The 16,217-nt window shown below is 48.7% G+C and overlaps 1 protein-coding gene across 4 annotated transcripts in view; it reads left to right on the top strand.

Moving 5' to 3' along the window:
* Positions 1-16,217, top strand: part of Myh10 (myosin heavy chain 10) — a 134,907-nt gene that overhangs the window by 97,387 nt on the left and 21,303 nt on the right. For all 4 annotated transcript variants that reach the window (XM_041664023.1, XM_041664021.1, XM_041664022.1 and 1 more), the window contains 13 exons: positions 606-799; positions 889-1,010; positions 2,322-2,391; positions 2,634-2,794; positions 3,093-3,201; positions 3,291-3,422; positions 4,858-5,064; positions 6,702-6,839; positions 7,237-7,360; positions 9,254-9,425; positions 10,612-10,824; positions 13,674-13,818; positions 14,681-14,887. In XM_041664023.1, coding sequence (XP_041519957.1) covers positions 606-799; positions 889-1,010; positions 2,322-2,391; positions 2,634-2,794; positions 3,093-3,201; positions 3,291-3,422; positions 4,858-5,064; positions 6,702-6,839; positions 7,237-7,360; positions 9,254-9,425; positions 10,612-10,824; positions 13,674-13,818; positions 14,681-14,887 — 1,994 coding nt within the window. The remainder of the gene's footprint in view (positions 1-605; positions 800-888; positions 1,011-2,321; positions 2,392-2,633; positions 2,795-3,092; positions 3,202-3,290; positions 3,423-4,857; positions 5,065-6,701; positions 6,840-7,236; positions 7,361-9,253; positions 9,426-10,611; positions 10,825-13,673; positions 13,819-14,680; positions 14,888-16,217) is intronic.

Genomic DNA, 16,217 nt, shown 5'->3' with positions numbered 1-16,217 from the left:
GCTCAGCCAGTGGTTCTCAGAAGAGTCCTTCCCGGTGTGTGGCCTTGTGTTTACTTGCACTTTGAGGAGACAGCTGAGATTCACACATTGCTCGGAATCAAAGTGAGCTGTTCTTCCTGCATTTGCTCCTCAGGTTCAGATGGCTTTCTTACTGGGCATGTGCTGGCTCAGGAGAACTCCGGGCCCTAAACCCTGAGCGTAGCCACTGAGTGGATCTGTCCAGTCAACTTTCCTTTATGAGTATTTGCTGAGCCATTTCTTCTCGGGAGACTTCTCCCAGCATCAGTCTGTGTATCAATAATGCCAGCCAGAGATCCTTCCATTTGCCAGGTAATGGCAGATCTCGCAGGCAGACCTTAGCCTAGCGCAGTGGAAGGCACCTGCCCCCATGGTGCTAGGCGCAACTTGTGGAGGTACTGCAAAGTCCTGCCGTATCAGTGTGTGGCTGTTAGCTCCTCGGCTTGTGCAGTGTCTGAATGTGCTGCCTGCCTTCCCTCGACGGCACCTCTCACCATCTGTTCACAAAGCTTGTGCTGCTGAACTATCACTGTCTCTCCATCCCCCTGCCTCACCTGGGTCACAGCTGTCTCCTCTCCTCTCCCCAGTGGACCGCATTGTAGGTCTGGATCAAGTCACTGGTATGACTGAGACAGCTTTTGGCTCTGCATATAAAACCAAGAAAGGCATGTTCCGTACTGTTGGGCAGCTCTACAAGGAGTCTCTCACCAAATTGATGGCAACTCTCCGAAACACCAACCCCAACTTCGTTCGCTGCATCATTCCGAATCATGAGAAGCGGGTATGTGAGGCAGAGTGCATGCTCATGTTCTGAGCTGGCCGGGACCAAGCCACTGAGATTAAACTGGAAACTGTTGTTTGCTCACATAGGCTGGAAAACTGGATCCACATCTCGTGCTAGATCAACTTCGCTGCAATGGTGTCCTGGAAGGGATCAGGATCTGCCGCCAGGGCTTCCCCAACCGGATAGTTTTCCAGGAATTCAGACAGAGGTATCGCTAACTTTTCCCTGTTGTGTCTGTGTCCAAGCTTACCTTAGCATGAATGAAAATGCTGATAAGAGGAGGGAGGCTTTCCTATGTATGGTCCTGCAAAGGAAAGACCCTGATTGACTGCTTCTGAGCGCTGAGACGTTCTCCATCTTCAAAGCCTGGAAGTTAACTAGGGGGTGAACAACAGCTGGAAATTTAACATTCGTTCAGATACATCTACTTGAAATTTTAATATGTATTTTAATATGACAGGTATTTTAAAGATAGATGAGTAGTGTGTGTTAAAATACAAATAAAATAAATAGAAGTTTAAGATACTCCAGAAAGATTTATGAAAATATTTTGGGGTGGTTCCATCTTTGTTCAGTAAATGAATCTGTGCATATAAATTTTTCCAGTGTATGTGTGTGTGTGCACACAATGACACACCTCTAGAATAACGGAAAAGTGAATAGATGAGAGAGATTAAGATAAAAGCTAAAGGGAAGAAACTGATTGGTGTGCAGTAGCAACTGACAGACATGGTGGGAAATGCTTTGGGAAGTGATTTTCTAAAGTTGTTAACTTAGTTGCTCTCTTTTTTCTTTTTCTCCTGGAAATTAGATTTCAAAATATGCCTATTGTTGATCCATAAAATAATTAGGGGCTTCCAGGTCAAAGAAGGGTCCCTGTGACCTTAGTGTTGTCATCCATCCGTGCCCCCTCGTACCTTCCTGGAAGCTGCTGCAGTTGTAGGCGTCATCAGGAGACGCTGTCAGCAGCCACTGTCTGGTAGTCTGGTCTTACTGCCAGGAAAAGAAGACCTAAGTGGCGTCTGAGATAACCCAGTTACAATGGCTGACTTTCTGCTGCAGGGTTTTCTAGCTGAGGCATGGCTATTCACAAAGAGTTTTAAACACAGAACTCAGTGACCATGAGTACATGCATACCAGTGCCCTGCTGGATGTCACCCTGTTATCTTCCGGGGTTCTGCACAGAAGCTCGTGACATTGCTCTTGTGGCCTTTTTATAATCTGATAACAAGCTGACTGGCTTGTCCAAAGTCTGGTACAAAGACTCAGATTTTTTCATCTTAAAGATTTGGATGTTTTGTGGGAAATGAAGAAAAACACAAGGTTTTCAATACCAGCTTTGATTCTTCTCTGCCAGACCCCTAAGGCTACGCTTCAATTTGAGAGAATTAACCTTGTCTTTACTCCACTTCTGAGTAGGAACTGGACCTGCCCAGGCCTGGGGCTATCACCTGCCCATCTCTAGCTCTGCTCTAAGTCTCTGTGCTGCTGGTCATTGCTCTGCCTTTTCTTTCTCCAGATATGAGATCCTAACTCCCAACGCTATTCCTAAAGGATTCATGGATGGCAAACAGGCCTGTGAGCGGATGGTAAGATTTCTTTTTATTGTTTTGAGGTCTTTGAGACAGGGTCTCTATCGTATAGCTCTGTCTGGAACTGAGAGAGAGATCGGCCTGCCTCTGCCTTCCAAGTGGCAGGATTAAAGGCGTGTACCACTGCACCTGGATTCTTTATTGTGATGATGATGATGATGATGATGATGATGATGATGATGATGATGATGAAGATGATGATGATGATAGCAAAAATAAGCAGGATCCTTCTCTCTTAGATCCGGGCTTTAGAACTGGACCCAAACCTGTATAGAATTGGACAGAGCAAGATATTTTTCCGAGCTGGAGTTTTGGCGCACTTAGAAGAAGAAAGGGATTTAAAAATTACCGATATCATTATCTTTTTCCAAGCTGTGTGCAGAGGCTACCTAGCCAGAAAGTAAGTAAACTCGTGAATCCAGCACCTCTGAAGCACATTTTTGGGCTGGGTATTGCGTTTGTTCCCATAATGCAAGAGGGCATGAGACTGTACCCTTGTGGAAGGTGCATTCCCACAGGAGCAGCATCTGGGTGAACAGATGTACATTCTAAACAACACACAGGACCAACAAGAGAAACAAAAGGGTTGGGGTCTGCTTCAGCTGAGGTCCTGGGAAAGCTGTCTCTGAGGGTTGTCTGCCTTAAGACGGCCTTCCCATGAACACCTATGAAGCTGTGTTTTCCTTCCTGTTCTTCAGGGCCTTTGCCAAGAAGCAGCAACAGCTAAGTGCCTTAAAGGTCTTGCAGCGGAACTGTGCGGCATACCTGAAGCTGCGGCACTGGCAGTGGTGGCGCGTCTTCACCAAGGTGGGCTGGGCTGAGGTCTTCCTGGTAGCAGACTTAGGCCAGCAGGAATGCGGCAGGGCTATAGTGATGAACTGTTCAACTCGTCACAGGTGAAGCCTCTCCTCCAAGTGACCCGCCAGGAGGAAGAACTCCAGGCCAAAGATGAGGAGCTGTTGAAGGTGAAAGAGAAGCAGACGAAGGTGGAAGGGGAGCTGGAGGAGATGGAGAGGAAGCACCAGCAGGTGTGTGCACCTCCTCTGCAGTCGGCCCTGACTCAGCAGCCCTCAAGATAATTATAAGTAGCCACGCCCACCGCGTCGTTGTACTAGGGGGTTTCACTCATTTTCAAAGTGTACGCTCCGCTGGCTCTTGTGGTTCAGATTTATATAGGTTAAAATTCACTGCACCTTGCCTTTCTCATTCTTTGAACACACAGTGGATCGTGCTGGCTGTGAAGCTTGTGTCTAATCCTGTGTGAGATGGGGCTCCCCATGTGCCTCCTCGTGTCTGCCTGTGAGGGAAGGAAAAAGCAGAAGGCAGCATAGCTGAGCCAGGACCCCACTTGCACTGCTTCAGTGCCCGGGACCTGAGGCAGTGCCCCTCTGCGTGCACGTGCAAAGGCTGAGGAGCATTTATGACTGACAATAGTATCAGTGTGGAAAGCCAAGAATATTCACTTGGCAGGCATTGGTAGTTCCCAAGAATTTTATTGTTTTTAGTATTTTGTTTTGATTTGTTTTCAGTAGAGTCTCACATTGTAGCCCAGGCTGGCCTCATAATCATGGCAACCTCTTGCTTCAGCTCCAAGTGCTGGGATTACAGGCATGAGCCACTGCACCTGGAACCTTTATAACACTTTAATAGTCCCCTCTCTGTTTATCTGTCCCTTCCTAACTAAATGGGCAAGCTATAGTTCTTAAAGTGGTAAGAGCTTAGTATTGATTATTCAAGATAACTTAGGGCAACAGAAACAACCAAAAAATCTTTTCATGTAGTTTATTTTATACATACACACACAAGGCGTACTTGAAAGTTCTGCCATATGTTGTGTTACAAGGAGAGAGGGCCTGCTTTTCGTCCTGGCCAGATGGCTATCTTACACCCGAAATAACCACACAGAAATTGTATTAATTAAATTACTGCCTGGCCCATTAGCTCTAGCCTCTTATTAGCTAACTCTCACATCTTGATTAACCCATTTCTATTAAATCTGTATATCACCACATGATTGTGGCTTACCAGCAAGATTCTAACCTATGTCTGTCTCAGGCAGGAGATTCATGGCATCTGCCACATTGCCCTTCTTCTCAGCATTCAATTTGGTCTACTCCACCTATCTAAGTTCTGCCCTATCAAAAGGCCAAGGCAGTTTCTTTATTAAACCAATGAAAGCAACACATAGACAGAAGGACCTCCTACACCAATGTTGTTTGTTTTGAGGCAGGGTCTCTCTGTGTCCCCTATTTTTAACTTGCTGTGTCTGAGGCAACAGACATTGACTGCTGGAATGGTGGTGAGTCTGGTTGATGTGTGCACCCTGGATGAGCTATGGCACTGGACTCTGGTCAATCTGTGTGAGGTGTGCACCCTGGGCGAGCCATGGCGCTGGACCGTGATGAGTCTGTGGTGTGTCCACCCTAGGCGAGTCATAGCATTGACCCTGTGTTGTGTTTTCAGCTGCTGGAAGAGAAGAACATCCTTGCAGAACAGCTTCAGGCTGAGACCGAGCTCTTTGCTGAAGCAGAAGAGATGAGAGCAAGACTCGCTGCCAAAAAGCAGGAGCTGGAGGAGATTCTCCATGACCTGGAGTCCAGGGTGGAGGAGGAGGAGGAGAGAAACCAGATCCTCCAGAATGAAAAGAAAAAGATGCAAGCGCACATTCAGGTGCCTGTACAGCCGAGCACTGTCTTTGGGATCTGCTGAGCATGTGGACTCCTGTGTCTACTGAGAATAGGCCATGTGTTCCAGCCGTTTGTCTGAACCCCAGTTAACAAGTTGGTTTTTTTTGGTTTTTTTTTTTTTCAAACATGGGTTTATTTTAAGTAGGAATTCTATGATTCTGATTTGGCATCTTACAATATGGAGAATCAAAAGTCAGAAAGCTCCCAGGGTCTGTAGCACTCCTTAGAGCATGGTGGTTCTTCCTGTTGTCAGTCCAGATCGTACACTCAGTCCAGTGCTTACACGGACGTCTCCTAAGAGATATGCAGCGCTGGTGGAGAACAGTTTAGCCCTGCCCTGGTGCCTTGAAGTAGAAGCTGTAGTCACAGAGCACAGCTTCACACATGGTGAATACCCAGACAGATGGCAGACACTGGGCATTCTGTCTGTGCCCTAGCACACACACATCTCCCTTTTTCCTGCTGCCACCACTGCTTCACAAGCCAGCAGCAGACTCTTGCAGGAACATTTGCCACCTTGTGCGTGTGTGGTCCAGGAATACAGTTAATAAAACCCAGGCAGTAGGGAGCCAGGGGCTGATGGCCGGGAGAGGAGAGAAGGCAGAGCAACCTAGAGATGAGGGGAGGGTTTCCAGGCCTATTAATCACAGTCTGTGAGATTCATAATAGATTTTGATACGAGCAACTGGATTTATTAAAGAGTCTCCGTTATTTTCTTCAGATCTGCAGCCTGAAGGCTTTGCAGATGCAGTAGCATGCTTGGGATTTGCTTTAGAATAAGCCAAAAGAGGAAGGTGGGGGTCCCCATGAAGCTGGGTCCTGAGTTGACTCCTGGAACACTTCGGTGGCAAGGAGGCCCGTAGTGCTGCGCTCTGTCCCTGGAGATGCACCTGGACCTTTTCCAAGAGAAGTCATCGCTACACCTCACAGCATTTATTCTGAACTTGACCATAAGTTAAAACCTTTGAGCAAAGTTATTCTTGGGTTGACATGTACAACCATGTCCACTAACACATGTTTATTATCATATCCAGTAATGTAGGATGTGAGGAAAGATAAGCATGTTAGAGAAAAGATAGGTCCGCGCTTAGGACTCACTCAGCCCGGCAGTGTTTGCCATGTTGTTAGCCATTTATAGTTCCCACGTTACTGTAATTGTATAGTGTGGATTTTAATTACTGTATGTTATGCCATCTCACAGGTACCAAAGCTTAATTGCTAACGCTTTTTCCATAATTTTCCTGGTATTAGAAGCAGCACTGTATGTGTTTGGCTTGGTGTTGCTGACCTGCAACTCCTTTGCCTCAGCCTCCTGAGTGCTGGAGTTACAGCCACTGCTGCTCCCCACAGCTCATAGTCTTTTTTTTTTTTTTCAAATCCAAATCACCGTGACAGTTTCCTACAGTTATATTTGAAAGCATCTTGCAGAGCCTGCCATGTGGGCTTCTTAAGGATTGACCCAGTTTGTACTTTTGCTTGCGAGGGCGCTAATATCTGCCTCATACTTCCAAATCCCACTGAACATAGAACACGAGCGTGTTGTCTCTCCTGTGAGCTCCTGCCGTGTGGCTAAACCTGACAGAGGAACTGGGGAGATTGATGTAGGCTTTTCTTCACCAGGACCTAGAAGAACAACTGGATGAGGAGGAGGGGGCCCGGCAGAAGCTACAGCTGGAGAAGGTGACGGCAGAGGCTAAAATCAAGAAGATGGAAGAGGAGGTTCTGCTTCTTGAAGACCAGAATTCCAAATTCATCAAAGTAAGAGCATTTCCGTGAGTGCTGCTGCTGAAATCCAGGGGAGAGCTTGGCACACTCCCCGAATGTGGCTTCAGGCAGACAAGGAGAGGGCGAGAAAATCCTGGAGAATTGTAGCTGCATTTACTTTCTCTGTAAGGCTTCCTGTCTGGAGCTCTGAACACAGACACCATTTAGCCAAAAGTCCTTACAGCCTTTTCCAATCTGTCCTGTCTATGCCACTTGTAGTTCACCTGGTATTCAGGCTCTGAGCACAAGGCAGGCACCGGGCAGCTGCCCTGTGAGGATACAGCCCCTGGAGCAGCAGGGCCCAGTTACCCACTTTTTCTCACATCAGTAATCCCAAACTCAGGGTGTAATTTTGCATGTCTTTTCTGAAATAGATTGTTTTTCTACTTAGGAAAAGAAACTCATGGAAGATCGCATTGCTGAGTGTTCCTCTCAGCTGGCTGAGGAGGAAGAAAAGGCAAAAAACTTGGCTAAAGTCAGAAACAAGCAAGAAGTGATGATCTCGGACTTAGAAGGTTGGTGCAGGCAGAGAAGCTCAGGGCAGGGACTCGGGAGTCCTGGGGTTGTGCTTGGGTCAGAAGTCGTTGGAAGCGGGCAAGGTGACTGCTTGTGTTGAGAACTTCATTGTTAACGTAGATCTTACAGGGAATGTCGCGTAGGGTCAGATGAAAGAGAATCAGGATGGGTTTCCTTTATTTAAACTTGACTTTGATGACTTGCTCAGGATGGAAATTCATTCTGTAGGCCACTGATGTTCTGGGCATTTGTCTAATAAGCACTGCTTGGAAATGCCCGGGTGATACCTCACAGAGAGTAACTGTCAGCAGCTCTGGAGGAAGTGATGTCAGGATCAAGATGGCTGCAGACGCAGAGGAGGGCATATAAGTCCTGTCCTTGGTCCAGCAGCAGTGTGTGCTTCTGCTCAGGCCTTCAGTGGTGAACCCTCTAGTTTGCTTGCTCTTCTTTATCGAGACAGGGTTTCTCTGTGTAACAGCCTAGGTGTAACGGCGTAAACGAATGCAGACAGATTGTAAAAATATATATATAGCTTTAATGGCGAAATAGACTTACAGAACCACCGTTCTGCGGAGACCAGGAAAGCAGAAGGGACGGCTGGGAGCACGCTCACCAAATTTATAGGCAAACATTAGCCCGAGGCGAACACGCCCCCCAAGGGGCAGGATTTATCCCTACCCCTAGGTGTCCTGGAACTCACTCTGTAGACCAGGCTAGCCTTGAACTCAGAGATTCGCCTGCCTCTGTTTCCCGAGTGCTGTGATTAAAGGTGTCCACCACCGCCCAGCCTCCCACTCACTTTCTTAATGCATACTTTTACAACAGGGGAAAAAATAGGGTTATTTTTTTTTAAAGAAAACTTCGGGGTTGGGGAAGGTTTTTGTTTTTGTGTTGTTTATTGACCAAGGTTTCTGTCATGCCCAATCCCACAGCCATTCACTCACAAAGAAACACAGAGAGACTTACATTAATTATAAACTAGTTGACCTAGTAGCTCAGGCTTTTCTTATTAACTTATTCTTACATCTTAAATTAGCCCATTATTCTTGTCTATGTTAGCCACGTGGCTTGGTACCTTTTATCAGCGAGGCATTCAGTCTTGCTTACTCTGTGTCTGGCTTCCTCTATGTCAACTGCAAACTGAGTTTTCCTCTTCCCAGAATTCTCCTGTTCTCATTACCACCCCGCCTCTACTTCCTGCCTAGCTACTGACCAATCAGCATTTTATTAAATACAAGTGACAGGGTACAGACCATTGTCACACAGCAGTTGTTTTGTTTTTGATTTGGTTTGGCTTTGGTGGTGGCGGTGGTTCGGGTTGGTTGGTATAGATAGAAGATAGAATGTCACGATAAACTTATTTTGTATTCTTTACTCCCCTTTGGGCCCTCTGCTAAAGAGGTGCCCATGAGGCAAATGTCTCCATCAGTCACCCTGTGGCATGCTCGTGGCAGAGAGCTCCTGCAGGACTCACAGGTCACACTCACAGGGGAGCAATCCATGGAAGCAGAATTAGTCCCCAGCCTTTATTAAGGGACTGTAGCAGAGAGGCTGGGGAGATGCGTGGCCTCTGACCACTCCTATCTCACCAGTGTTTCTTAGGGATAGAGGATAGGGCTAGGCACTGACTGGTATTGCCTCCCTGTCAGCTCACTCTCCAGATCTCCTCGGCTCTTAACTGTGTGAACTTCCATCCCCAAAGGGAGGCATGGTTAGACACGACCCAATTTCTCTTTAAACTTCTATCCACACACTCATTGATCTCTCCCCAGCCAATCGTGGGAGGTCTCAGATGACCAAGCACTTGACTTGGATTATCAAGGCAGTGACCACATCCACTCCCTGTGTGTGCTCTGCAGTGTGGTGAAGGGCTGCTCTGTCTTGCCTTGCAGAACGCTTGAAGAAGGAGGAGAAAACTCGACAGGAACTGGAAAAGGCCAAGCGGAAACTGGACGGTGAAACAACCGACCTGCAGGACCAGATCGCTGAGCTCCAGGCTCAGGTCGATGAGCTCAAAATCCAGCTGACCAAGAAGGAGGAGGAGCTTCAGGGCGCACTGGCCAGGTCTGCAGTGCCAGCACACTCTGGGGGACAGCTAGATGGGCAGGCCCACATTCCTGCATCTCGGGCCATGTCTGGAAGCATCAGAGAGCCCCAGGGAACAGGATGCGGTTTCTTTAAAGTCAGTTATGACACATGTTCATGAAAAACCCAGCGGTACACAGTTTATATCACGGCAGTAAGGTCTCTTAAACCACTGTCAATATTTAGACTTCCAGATGATTGTCACATCTCATATTCCTGGGAGGGTCACACAGAGAGCCAACTCCTTTACCACACCAGATGGTTTTTTCTGTGAGTTACAAATTAGTCTCCATGTGTTTTGGAACATTGGAGGAAATAACATTTCAGAAATATTTCCTCTCTTAGTCCATGATCTGATATTTAGTCCAAAGCCATTCAGAATATTGAAAACATTTCAAATGTTTATTTATATCCAATATCTCATTTTTAAAGAGTTAACTAGTTGGCTACATAGTCTTGGAGCTTAATTTAATTTATAGCATGTTTTAACTCAGAATAACTTGTAATGGGGCTGGAGATGTAACTCGGCTGGTAAAGTACTTGCCTACCGTGCCCAGAGCCCCAGCCTGACCCCAGCACTGCAGAAGACTAATTCTAAAAGTGCATGCCTGGAGGTAGAGGCAGGGGGATCAAAAGGTAACAGTCATCCTGGGTTCAATGAGACCATGTCTCAAATTTGAAAAAAAGAAAAGAAAAGAAAAAGAGAAAGAAGAACATCTTATGAAAAATGTTGCTAGCCTTCTCACTGTGAGTCCAGCCAGATAGTTTCCGTCTTGGAAGCTGGCCTTCTCATTTGGGCGACTCTAGAATTAAGTACTGTTCCCCATCAGAAACCCCTGCCAACACCGAAACCATGCGTGAGTACGAAGATGTGCCAAAGAAAGGGGAAACTGAAGGCGTGAAGGTTGCAGACCTTGACCATAGGTTTGCTCCGGCTGGGACAGCCCTGCTCCAGCCCTGTTCTGACCGAAACATTTCACCTCAGAGGACGTCTTAAAGTAGAGGGACACACCTCTCACTTTGACGCCCACTGTTAGTTTGGAAATACCTGGGAACCATTGCACCCAGCAGGCCCCCCAGGGGGACGGGGGAGGGGAGGTGTGGTCAGAGAGAAGATGCGGCCCAGCCAGCACCACCTAGTGCTTTGTGCCTGGATCTTTGACAGAGGCGACGATGAGACGCTGCATAAGAACAACGCACTTAAAGTTGTCCGGGAGCTGCAGGCCCAGATCGCTGAGCTCCAGGAAGACTTTGAGTCTGAGAAGGCGTCACGCAACAAGGCTGAGAAGCAAAAGCGGGACTTGAGTGAGGAGCTGGAAGCCCTGAAGACAGAGCTAGAGGACACTCTGGACACCACCGCAGCTCAGCAGGAGCTACGGTGAGTGTGAGGGGCTGCCGTGCTGGGTTTTCCTTCAGGATGTCGTTCCAATAGCCTGCTTCCCCTCGGAAGGATGACAGGGAGTCTGGTGATGATGTAGCTGTGGTTGTGACCACACCGCAGGTTGAGAGATGTGGTCAGAAGGGCGGGGTACCCATACTCAGAAGGGTCGCAAAGAGATTTATAGAGGACAAGGATGGATCCAGAGGGAAAGATGGATGGAGTGGCCTGGCCCCTGCAGGCACTACAGTTGCCACTACAGTGGAAGTCGAGCAGGTGAGGAGTGGGTACAGATAGGTGAAAAGCCTGGAGAGGCAGCTCGGAGGAGGGTGCTTGCTGAGCAAGTGCAGCCCTCAAGCATGGGTGTGGACTAGGCAGTGTCTCCTCCCCAAGGAGCCAGGCAGGGGCTGTACCCACATGCATAGGTAGACACAGTATGAGAAGGTTCACAGGTAGGAACCTATAGCTGTCAGCCCATAGCAAGTCACAGCTCAGATTAGGCAGGGCCACTGGCACATAGATGTCATCTATGAGGCCATTGGGACACGTTCCATGTTGCTGTCTTGGCTCTTGCTTGCTCCTTTCAGGTACCTTGAATCCAGGCAGAAGGGAACTTACACCTACTAGGCTAGTGGTTCAGCTTGTTATGCAAGTGTACACGCACATACACACCTGCCAGTGGCCTGGGATATGGGTGATGGAAGAGCTACCATTGCCCTGGTGGGAGGCTGCAGTGTTGGATAAAGTGAAGATGGAGGGGTCATTTGAGTAGGGTTTTTTTTGGGGGAGGGAGGCAGAAGATTGTGTGTGTTGGTTTTCTTTTTTTGAGATAGGGTTTCTCTGCCCTGGAACTTGCTCTATAAACCAGGCTAGCCTCAAACTCACAGAGATTTGCCTATCTCTAACTCCAGAATACTGCCACCACCACCTGGCTAGGAGGAAGTGTTTTTGAATACAGGAGTCAGGAGGAGCACCCAGAAGGAAGCTGTGTTCTCCCCTTCCCAGGAGGGTCAGGGTGTGACATCTAGATCTACTCATTGACCAGGAGCCAGGCCCTGGGGAGAATGACAGACAGCAGGTTGGCTGAGGAGAACTGTGAGACCGAGGTCAGAGCAGGGTTTCAGGAGCAGTTGGTAAAGACACCAGTGGCCAGCCCAGTGCGTCGCCCAAGATTTGGGCTGTGAACGTGCATTAGCATTTTAAGTTCTGGCCTGTTTTTCCAAGGTTCTGCTTTATAAAAGTCTAACTAAAATTGTAGACGTATCCACTCTCCAAAGGCCTTTTTTATTTTTATCTTTTAATGATGGTTGAGGTATATGCCCATGTGTGCAGATGTACAAATGCCTGATCAGCCAAAAACTCAGATCCCCTAGAACTGAACTTACAGGCAGTTGTGAGCCACATGGTGGAGGCACTGGGAACGGGACTCAGGACATCTGCAAGAGCCTTGTACACTCTTAACCACCAAGTTAGGCTTCTGGCCCCTTAGATGATCAGTTCTCCAATTCATCTCTTGAAAAGATAAAACTAGGGTCTGGAGAGATGGCTCAGAGGTTAAGAGCACTGCCTGCTCCTGAGTTCAGTTCCCAGCAAACCACATGGCAGCTCACAACCATCTATGGGATCTGATGCCCTCTTGTGGCCTGCAGGTGTACGTGCAGGCAGAACACTGTATACGTAATAACTAAATAAATCTTTAAAATAATAAAGAAAAGATAAAACTATACTGCGTATGGTTCACACCTTCAATTTCAAGTACCTGGGTGACTGAGACAGGAGGGGTGCCACAAGTCTGAAGTAGAGCTACCCTGGGCTACCCTGAAACGATGTGTGCACATTTACCAAAACCAGCGTGTGCTCAGTGGTGGCATACAGGGAGTGGGGTTGTTGAATCTGGGGAGAGATGAGAGCTAAAGAGTTCACACCAGGATCAAACTGAAAAGGTGATGAACTGGTAGCCAGGATGCTGGCCACTGGATATGTTGATGTGACCTCTGCACTGGCAGAGAGCAGGCCAAGTCTCTGGGCCAATGAGACTGATGACTCTTGTGTTTAGACGACGTTTCGTGGCAATGACCTCTGACCTCTCTGGTGAGAACAAGGAGGGAGCACGTCAATGGGAGGCAGGCGACATGAGCTATGTGTCCAAAAGCAAACAGCAAGTCTTCAGAGGTGCCCTTGAGGGCAACTGTGGGGCTCACGGCAATCAAGACAGCTAGTGTAGGTCTTAGCAAGAGTGGGGTCCTCCCATGTGGCACAGAGCTGTCTTGCGACTCCAGGTTCTAAGCCATGTACTTAGACATGATACTCAGGTTGACAGATTTAAACATTAAACGTGTAAGCCAGCGCTTGGGAGCGCTGGCCTCGCTACTCTTGTCATGCAGCAGCGTGGACAAGGGAGAGATGCCCCCTTACCCTACCCTGGCAGGCAGGAGAGCTGGCCCTGCCCCTCACCAGCTGCAGCTGAAGGGCAGGCATTAGTTCCCTGCAGCCGCTTCACGAAGTTGACAAGAAGGAGACTTGCCTCTTGATGTGGTGGAGGGTTCCAGTTCAACTTCAGACCTTAGCCGCTGCAGAGGTCTGACGTACATGTGAAGCCAGAAACACAAAAGGACTTGACAGCCCTTATGGCCATCACAGTGGATAATGGTTCTAAGTCAGCAGCAGGACGGCAGGTTCACTTGTCTAGAAGGATTTCTGATGCCACAGTAGTGAGCATGCCCTCTTACTCGAAACAGCCTGTCTGGTATCTGTCAAAGGACGTGCGTACATTTACACTAAGCATAAACAGCAAGTAGTTTTAATTTAACCGGTTAGCCGTTTCTGATCTTCACGTAATGTATCCCTAGCACGAAACGTGAGCAGGAAGTAGCAGAGCTGAAAAAGGCGCTCGAAGACGAAACTAAGAACCACGAAGCTCAAATCCAGGACATGAGACAGAGGCATGCCACGGCGCTGGAGGAGCTTTCTGAGCAACTGGAACAGGCTAAAAGGGTGAGTCCCAGTGAACCTCTCTCTTTCACAGACACACACATCTGCCCGACAGACCCATCCGGCCATTCCGTCTAGCCATCCCAGCGAATTCCCAGCCCTTGTAGCACACTGCGGAAGCCAGTAGCCCTGCTCTCTCCAGCCTGCGCTGTTCTCACCCCACCCATGTGCTCCCTCCGCCTCTCAGTCTCGTCCAGGATGGGCGGCCGTCCTCATCCTCCCCCACAGGCTTCCTTGACTTCCTGTCACTTTGCCTCCGTTCCTCTCTCTTTCCTGCTTAGTTACAGGCCGCCCTTCACCGTGCAGGGGCATGGTGTTAGCGGTGAAGTGAGGGCCAGTCTCTGCTGAGAGTCTTGGCTTCAGCACTGTAGGGTGACCTGTCATTGTCGCTTAAAAAATAAGGAAATTGAGGCTCGGCAGCATAAACTAGGGTACCCCGCTAGTGAGTGGGAAGGCAACTTAAAGCCATGTCCTGTGGCCACAGAGCCCTGGGTAGTGTCATCTCTAACCTCAGCTGTGCTCAGAGAGACCCAACCTGCTCCAAACTCAGGCTCGTTAGAACATTTGGAAAAATGTTTTAACTGACAACTTGTTACTCAGTGCACAGAGTTTATTCCTTCTGCCAGAAATGGACAAGAAGACAGTACAGTGAGCACCTCGCAGTCCATAGTTAGTGCCCCAACAATGCGCAAGGTTTCCCCATCCAGAATCCTGGCTGCTCAGGACAGTGGGTGTTGGCGTGCATTCTTCCTGCACATGTGACTGCGGCTCACTGTGTACCTTGCAGGAGTCTGCAGACACGGAAGCAGTGATTGTTAGGGGGCGTTGTAAGACAGATGCTAAAGAATTCTCCCCCTCCCCCCAGTTCAAAGCCAATTTGGAGAAGAACAAGCAGGGCCTGGAGACAGACAACAAGGAGCTGGCGTGTGAGGTGAAGGTGCTGCAGCAGGTCAAGGCTGAGTCCGAGCACAAGAGGAAGAAGCTGGACGCCCAGGTCCAGGAGCTCCACGCCAAGGTGTCAGAAGGTGACAGACTCAGGGTGGAGCTGGCCGAGAAAGCAAACAAGCTACAGGTAAGCTGGAGTCTAGCATGTTCTGTTAGGTACCTGGAAGGCGCCATCACAGGTAACTATGGCAACTATGGCAGTGAGTGACTGTTTGATGGAGATAATCATCCTTGCTTTAGGAAGACATGTTTAGCCCTGCCTCGTGCTGCTGTCCGCTGTCTGTCTGCTCTGCTAGTCTAGTAAAGCTTTACGCCCAAATGTTTAAAGTATAAATTGGTACAGCTTCTTTTTCCCAGTTAGATAGCTGTGTATTGTAAGCCATAAAACAAAATACTCTTGGGACCCCCCAGATTGGTGTCTTTCTCATTTATCCTAGAGAAATAAAGGTCCACCCAGGTTCAGCTTTAAAGCTGTGTGCTGTAGAGGTGCATGTAAAGGCATCGGATTGGAGCTACCGTCGGAGTCTAGTAAGGGGCATCAGCACAGCCAGTAAAGCAGCAGCGTACAGCTGAGTCTTTGGTTGGAAAAGATGCTTGGAAGAATGCTTATGCTGCTGCTGCTGCTGCTGCTGCTGCTCTGAACAAAATATGACGTCACAGAGGCTCAGGGTCTCCCAGTGGTTCAGTGGTTTGCTCCAGTGAGGGAACACGGGACAAGAAAGGAAGCTGGACCTAACGGAGCCTGTGTTGCCAGCTGTGGCCTGGGGAACCTCCAGCCCAGGCCCACTGCAGCACTCAGTTCCTCCAGCAGGGTGGTGACAGGAATCCCATCAGATGCTCAACAAGTGAGGCAGGTCATTGGTGAAGTGGGTCGTGTATGCACTCCGCCTGCAGGGACAGCAGGTGCTCCACACGGACACATTGTTGCTCAGATAGTCTAAGCATAGTGGACCATTCTTAGCTTTTAGGGAACTGTAGGACCCCACCTGAAATGCAAGTTTCTGCATCCTGGCCCGGGATGTCACAAGCAGGCCTTTGAAAGAGAACAGCCTCTGGCCTGCTGTGTGCAAAATAACTGTGTGTGCCTGTGTGTGGATTCACATAGCTCTCTGAAGGGATGTTAGGAACAGCACCTAAACTCTGCATGGCCCAGAGGCAAGGTGAGCAACATCAATATTTCCTGGCAGCATTAGGTTCCTGTGGACATAGGTGCCTTCCCCGTTTCCTCTTCACACCAGCTCCACGTGCTAGGCAAGAAAGCTGAAGGTCATGGAAGCTAAGGGCCTGCTCTCTGGCCCTTTTCAGAGCTCCAGTGGAAGGCAGAAGTTCCTTCTTAGCCCCAGAGCTCTTCCTCAGCACCGTGTCCCCAAGAGCAGTGAAAGGAGAGTGCTCTGAAGGAGGCTGTCTTGTTGGCTGGGCAGTGTGTCTGTCCTCCCGTGCTCCTCTGTGGCAGAGTA

Source organism: Microtus oregoni, unplaced genomic scaffold (assembly GCF_018167655.1).
Source record: "Microtus oregoni isolate MIOR12 unplaced genomic scaffold, Mior012 000015F_ref0000493, whole genome shotgun sequence".
Taxonomy (NCBI): Eukaryota; Metazoa; Chordata; class Mammalia; order Rodentia; family Cricetidae; genus Microtus; species Microtus oregoni.
Note: the sequence above shows the minus strand (reverse complement) of the source record. Positions and strands in the feature narration are given on the sequence as shown.